The 7,073-nt window shown below is 48.4% G+C and overlaps 1 protein-coding gene across 1 annotated transcript; it reads left to right on the top strand.

Annotated features, from left to right (window-relative positions):
• The first annotated feature begins 2,629 nt into the window (after window positions 1-2,629).
• On the top strand, window positions 2,630-6,676 carry DLX2 (distal-less homeobox 2). Its single transcript, XM_081946508.1, has 3 exons — window positions 2,630-3,054; window positions 3,343-3,527; window positions 5,035-6,676. The coding sequence occupies exons 1-3, from the start codon at window positions 2,682-2,684 to the stop codon at window positions 5,428-5,430; spliced, it is 954 nt and encodes a 317-aa protein (XP_081802634.1). The 5' UTR covers window positions 2,630-2,681; the 3' UTR covers window positions 5,431-6,676.
• Window positions 6,677-7,073: the final 397 nt, after the last annotated feature.

The following is a 7,073-nucleotide window of genomic DNA, read 5'->3' as shown; positions in this document are numbered from 1 at the left end:
GGGGGCACAGCATTGCAAGAAAGCTGATGCTGCAAACTCACTTTTTACAAAATGTGGGTGCGCGGAAAGAGGTAGATTTTATTCTGTTTTTAAGAATTTCTTACAGGCTAACTTGCTTTCCCCGTTAGCAGCTGTTGCAACAAGTTGGTTCTCCCACACAGGTATGTCTCTTTCTTCTGAGGATTTCAGAGGATGTGCGCTGGCTCAGTGTTGTGGCTTTTAATTACTGTTTTGCTGGGCTCGGTGATTGAAGAGCCTGGCGCCTAGGTGCGATTATCCCGTCTCCTCCGGTCTTTAGTAGCAGCAGTTGTCCACTAAGTGGCGCTAAACGGTAAGGCCAAGAATGCAGCTACCAACAGGTCCCTTCCAAGTCCCTGTTTCCTAAAGTGGGGGCCACTTTAGTGGGCATTAAATCCCGACTAACTCCCCCACTCCACCCCCGCCAAACAGGAGTGTTCGACTGAAAGGCCTATTATTCTACGGAAGGATGGGCAATGTTACCTGGGGATGATGAGAGATATAAACCCAGATTTCTGAAGGGCGCCAGGTAGGTGAAGCCTGGATTACTGCAGGCGACTCTGATCTTTCTTTCACATTGTGAGCATTTGCTTTTCCTCTCCCCAAAGATCACCAAACCTCTACAACAGGCGTAACGCCTTCTCCACCCCACCGCTGCGTTGCAAGTTGTGGTTTTGAGGAAGAAAACAGGTAGGGATGGGTGTTTGGCAGGGAGTGGGATCAAAGCTGCAACTGCTTGAAGTTTGCCCCAAAGGTGCTTTTCAAAAAGCAGTTGGAGGTTCTTTCTTTTTTTGCCTTAAAAATATTTTTCCTCTCATCCAAAAAGCTTTTTGGATGAGAAGAGAAAGGTTTTCAAGGATAATAAATAACGCTTCATTGGGGGGGGGGGATTAAAGTCCACTTTAATTTTTGAAAAGCACCTTTGGGGTGACCAGGACCTGGATGATTGCCAATCTTCACAGACCTACTGAAGTTTGCCTTATGAAAAAGAAAAACTAAGGTCAGTCCTAGAGATCAACCCTGACTGCTCTTTAGAAGGCCAGATCCTGAAGATGAAACTCAAATACTTTGGCCACCTAATGAGAAGGAAGGACTCCCTGGAGAAGAGCCTCATGCTGGGAATGATCAGGGGGGGGGGGGGCAAAAGAAGAACAGGACGAGAGAATGAGGTGGCTGGATGGAGTGAGCTTAAATGGAGCTTAAATAGGCTTGAGCTTAAATGGACTCCAGAGGATGGTAGAGGACAGGAAGGCCTGGAGGAAGGTTGTCTGGACACTAACAACAACAAGATCTTACTCCATCCCCAAAATGGGAAAATCAGGACCATGACTCACAATCCTCTTTTCTCCCAAGCATTTTGAATTCAGTTTAAGAGACTTCATATATCACCCACTACTGATAGCATCCTCAGTATATAAGGGAAGCAAGCAGGACAAAAGATGTCCCAAAGATTTCTCCTCACACGTGTGCAATTTAGGAATACGGGTTTGGAGGAGGCTGGAGAGATTGCTCAGATCTCAGTGCCGAGGTTGTAAATGGGATCCTAAGCAGGGGTGAAATTCAGCAGGTTCTGACCAGTTCTGGAGAACCGGTAGCGGAAATTTTGAGTAGTTTGGAGAACCGGTAAATACCACCTGTGACTGGCCCCTGGAGTGGGGAGAGAATGGGGATTTTGCAGTATCCTTCCCCTGCTATGCCCACCCACAGAACCGGTAGTAAAAGAAAATTGAATTTCACCAGTGATCCAAAGCTAGGGAGCCTCCAAACTAAACTTCCCTGCTTTGGCTTGATCTGATCTGGCTCACTTTTTAAAATCTCTTTACAAACCAAGTCGTGAAAGCTTTCAAACGCAACTCAGCGGAAAAAAAAAGGAACCCAAACAATGCTTTCTCTTCTGGTTATTAAGCCTCCCTTTTTCCCCAGATCGCCCGGAGATGGGAGCTCTCTCTCTCTCTCTCTCTCTTTCTCTCTCTCTCTCGGTATTTTCCCCCACACACACCCCACCCGCGCCGCTTTCCCCCTCCCTCCCCAGCGCGTGTCATCTGCGAGGCGCCTCCACCGCCCCGGGGATCCAAAGATTAGAAGCGAGGAGGAGGCAGGGAGGCGGGAGGGCCAAGGGAAAGAAAAGAGAAAGAAGAACAACGAGAAGGAAGGCCCGGATTGGCTGTTGCTAGGTGACGTAGCTGGCGCTCACGTGACCGGTGTTAAATGCCCACCTGGCAGCATCCACGAGCCGCAGACAATCGTAAAGGGCGCTGCTGGGAAGCCCGGGCTGAGAGCATCGCTGCCACTTGCTTCTCCCAGGGAGGGTGGACGGTCGCCTCTCTGCCTTTTAAAAGAAGCGCAAAGTTGGAAGGGAGCCGGACGGCGATGGCAACTTTCCGCCCTCTTTTTCCCGGGACTCTTGCGGTGCCGGAGGCGGCCAGCCTTAGGGATCTGCAGTGATCTCTCCTCTCTCTTTTTCCCTCCCCCTTCCTCTTGGATCTCTCAGCGAGCGGGGAAGAGGGCAAGGCTTTGCGCCTCGGCCTATTGCAAAAAGGAAACTCCGAGTTAGTTTCCCTCCCTGCTGCTCGCGGTCCTGTACTCAAGGAGCGAGTAAGGGAGGGTGGGAGCGAGTGAGCGACGGAGGGTGGGAGCGAGAGGGGCGGGGATAGAGGACCAGGATGACTGGAGTCTTTGACAGCCTTGTTTCAGATATGCATTCAAACCAGATTACCTCCAGCAGTTACCAGCAGCAGCAGCACCACAGCTTGCATAAGCCCCAGGAATCTCCCACTCTGCCTGTGTCGACCGCCACGGACAGCAGCTACTATACCAACCAGCAACAGCACAGCGGTGGAGCTGGAGGAGGCACAGGCAGCAACGGAAGCAGTGGGTCACCCTACACCCAGATGGGTTCTTACCAGTACCACCCGAATGGCATCGGCGCCGTGTCCTACTCCACCAAAGCCGGGAGTTATGATCTGGGATACCCCACCTCTTACAGCTCCTATGCAACCTATGGGACAAGGACGCCTCCAATCAACAACGAACCTGGTAAGACTCTTGGGCACAAGAGGACACGGGGGGGGGGGGGAAAGTTCGGTACCAAATGTGGCCATTCTCCCCTTTTTTTCCTTCTGATTTGTTAAACCTGAATTATTTAATTTGGAAGGGGGGAGGGGGGAGTGCACTCAAATAGTTCCTGGGTGGCATTGTGGCACTGGGATTTTTTGACCCATCCTTGCAGAGCAAGGCTTTGTAGTGTCACAGCTCATCCCCCCCAAAAATGGGGCATATATTGCTGGAACCAGATTATTTACCCATTTTCCTTTCTTGCCACAGAAAAAGAAGAGGTCGAGCCAGAGATCCGAATAGTGAATGGGAAGCCAAAGAAAGTGCGAAAACCGAGAACCATCTATTCCAGTTTTCAGTTGGCAGCCTTACAGAGACGCTTCCAGAAGACCCAATATCTGGCACTGCCCGAGAGAGCTGAGTTGGCAGCTTCACTAGGCCTCACCCAAACTCAGGTAAGAAGACTCATCAGAAGGGTGTCCGGGAGCGATTTCCTTAACCAGATCAATGAAATACCTATGCTGCTGAATTCCACGTTTGATGCAACTTTTGATCTTGGCTAGTTGTATTGCGAGTGCAGCTTGCTCAAATCCTAAAGTTTATTCGGTCAATTTATGGTCCAATGTATTGTCCCAATCCAGCCAAGGAGCTAATTCAACAAACAGATTAGGAGCGTTGGTTGAAGACAATGCTAAGAGCACCAGGTGGGATCTTCCATCTCCCCCTTTGTGAAGGCGGGTTGAGGATCACAGCCCTGCCACATTATTCAGCTGAGCAGAAGCTGCTCCTTAGAAGCCTTGACTTGCCTCCGGGCAGAAATGCTTATTTTGTGCCAATGGTATTTTCTCATCCTTTTGTGAAAATGGGACAAGTTTAGCCTCAGCCTTAGACCCCTTCCACAAATGTATGGAAGGTCTTCTTTGTCTCTTCTCCAGTATAAGGTCCCAATTCAGCTGCTATGTTTTGGATCCCGTAGACGTCATTGCCTGGAAACAATGAGGCTTGACCAGATCCTGTTTTCCTAAGATCCCAGTGCTTCAGTGAATTTAGTGCCTCCTGAGTTTTTGCTGGAGTCTGTACTGTAGTATTCGAAACGGGGGTGGTGGGAGTGGCAGAATTCAAATATCAGGGAAACCTAATAGCCGGGATCTTTCATCAACTCTTATTTGAAATTAAATGCAACCATTACGTTTTCTTTCAGTCCAGATAGCCAGGTCCTCCCCCTTTCCTGCTGTATCCATTCATAGTTGGATCCAGTGACATTTTCAATTAAATTCCATGATTAGGAAGGTCAGATGGGAATAAAGAACCCAGAAAGAAAGGTACACCATGGAGAGACACAATCTCAATTGATACCCATGAAAGATGTTGTAGAGCCGGGAGTTCTTCAAACTGTCTTATCCTTATAGCAGATTCTCTACATTGGCGGCCCCCAGGTATTTCCGGGGAATGTCCCAGCAGCACTGCCCCTTCACTGGGCAAAGAATTTCACCAAGCCTAGTTTTTGGCTGAAGACCTCACAAAACAATAGGAGACTTTTCTTGATCAAGCTTTCTTCCATCAAGCTCCTTGCCCTCTTGTAACCTCTTCCGCCCTGCCCCCACCTGAGCTGTGAGTTTCCCAAAAGTCTGTTTTGGGGACCAGGCTTCTCTTAGCACCAGATCTTGGGGATTACAAAACTTCCAGCCTGGCATAGGCAAACAACCAATATAATAGGCCTTGAATAGCCGCTACCAAACATCAACAGGGGACCATGGTATATCCTTCCGTGAATACTCAGAGCAGGGCAGGCAGGATGTGAGAATTTGTAGAAGGCAGAAGACTGAATAAATTGGAGGGGAGAAGAAGGGCAATTGTTGTGGGGCATTTCTATTTTGTGTGTATTTTGGATGGGAAAGGCCTGGGCTGTTGCTACCTCCCTGCTCATCCTTTCCTTTTTCTCTCTCTCTTCTCTTTGGCCAGGTGAAGATCTGGTTCCAGAACCGCAGATCCAAGTTCAAGAAGATGTGGAAAAGCGGCGAAATCCCAGGGGATCAGCAACGGGTCAGCAGCTCCTCTCCTCCTTGCCCCTCGCCTCCTGCTTCAGCCACCCTCACCTGGGACTTTGCTCCCCACCCACAGCGAATGAGTAGCGGAGGTGGCGGCAGCAGCAGCGCTGGTTCGAGCCCTGGCACTCCCAGCGGAGCCGCTGCTTTCCTGGGTAACTACTCGTGGTATCACCAGGCGTCCAGCGCCGCAGCTTCCCACCTGCCAGGAGCCTCCCCGATCCTGCAGCAAGGGCAGTCTCACCAGCATCACCCCCATCTTCATCACGCCCATCACCATGGCGCAGCTGTCAGTGCAGGGACTATTTTCTAACCCCAACCCGGGCACCCAATCTACTCTCCAAGGGACCATCCAGGGTGGAGAAGGAAGGCTTACCCCCCCTCTTTCCGGTGGGCAGGGGTGTACCTCCCTCCCTGCTCCCCCCCCTGTTCTTTGGGGAACGGTACACAATTCCTTCCCCACCTGAAAACATCTCAGCTGCGGCACCCCGGCCCGACTTGGTGGTGCCAAACGGGACAAGCGCCTTGAGACTTCAGCCAATAATCCCTGAAGTTTCGGACTCGATCAGAATCTAATTTCCCTACCCCTTCCCCCCAGAAATCTCGGCTCAGAATGTGGCTCACCCAATTGGTGACTCCGAAGTCCCTGACAACATTCTTATTAACAAGCGTGAAATCCGGGCAAAGCTGTGGTCACACCCTTGGTCCAAAAAAAAAAAAAAAAAGCTCTCAATGATTGTTTTTCTCCTTCAGGGTTTTCTGACCACCCGCCCCAATCGCCCCAATCACCTCGACCTAATCTTTTTTTTATACTAGTCTTTTGTTGTTCCACCAGCTTTTTACCTTGGACGTATCCCGCCTAGTCTGCAGCAAATAAAGACTATAAAAACTGTGCACGCCGCAAGCACAGAACCCACTTTTCTCACATTTTTCATCGAATCGCTAGTGCAAAATTTCTTATTTAATTTTGTTTATTTTTTTATACGTTTTTATAGGTGCCTTTGCAGATGACCTCATTTTGATGTTGGGGAAAAAATAAATAATTTTTATATGTAGATATTTAAAATGGAAAAAAAAAGAAACCCAGCTGTGTTTAAATTATCTTTTTTTAAATGTTTGCAGGACTTTTTCTTCGCAAGAAAAAGATATAAATATATACATACCTATATATATTTGTTTGTAATAAAGTCGTTTGTGCTCATTCTCCCCAACCTCTTTGCCTTAAGAAGAGGAGGGGCAGTTTTATTGAACAGGCTACATTTGTTTATGTTTTGTGAATCATTTTTTTTTTATGGCATCGTTTTCCCTCTTTTTCTCTCCGGGCAGCTTCCATATGTTCTTTTGTGTATTCTGTTTTATTCCTTTTCATCTTCACTACCACAAAGTACAAGCTACTGAATTTTCCCAATTCGTAGTTGAAAAATCTTTAAAACGTTTTTTTTTTAAATGTATGTTCTTGGTTATTTATTACAAAAACCAAACAAAAAAATCGCTTAATGTTACTTTTACAATATGAAGAGATTATTTAAATAAATTATTGTTTGCACCGTAGTTGGCTCGATCAGTCGTTTTCTGTCGTTTTTCTATCTTCTGGCGACGCCGTTCGGCCCGACTCTGCGCTGAGTGAGAAGCCCCTCTCTAGCCTGCTTGAAGTTTGGAGGCGCCTGTTTTCTTCCTGTCTTTTCCCCCCCAAGAACGAAATCTAGTTCTTCCTACTACTCGCCAATTAGCTCTTTCCGTGGAACTAATCGTCCCTTCAGGCAGAAAGACGCACTTTGTCTGTTCTCTTTCTATGCTCTCCATTCTGATTCCGAGGGGCTAATGCTGGGCGGCCTTCTGGCTTCCCCAACGCTGCATTTGTTGAACGGCGGACATTCTTGAAGGGTATTTTAAGAGCCGCGAGGGCACACATTCAGGGGAGCTCAGCCGGGGTCGCGCAGCCAAGACTGTCACCAG

This window comes from Natrix helvetica, assembly GCF_964273705.1.
Source record: "Natrix helvetica genome assembly, chromosome: 1".
NCBI classification, from domain to species: domain Eukaryota; kingdom Metazoa; phylum Chordata; class Lepidosauria; order Squamata; family Natricidae; genus Natrix; species Natrix helvetica.
This window is presented reverse-complemented; position numbering and strand designations above follow the sequence as displayed.

Bases quoted from the DNA above. Each gene is read 5' to 3' on its own strand.
- DLX2 (XM_081946508.1), top strand. From the start codon at position 2,682: ATGACTGGAGTCTTTGACAGCCTTGTTTCAGATATGCATTCAAACCAG. The intron at 3,055-3,342 runs GTAAGACTCTTG...TTCTTGCCACAG, and splicing joins TCCAATCAACAACGAACCTG to AAAAAGAAGAGGTCGAGCCA. The intron at 3,528-5,034 runs GTAAGAAGACTC...CTCTTTGGCCAG, and splicing joins TAGGCCTCACCCAAACTCAG to GTGAAGATCTGGTTCCAGAA.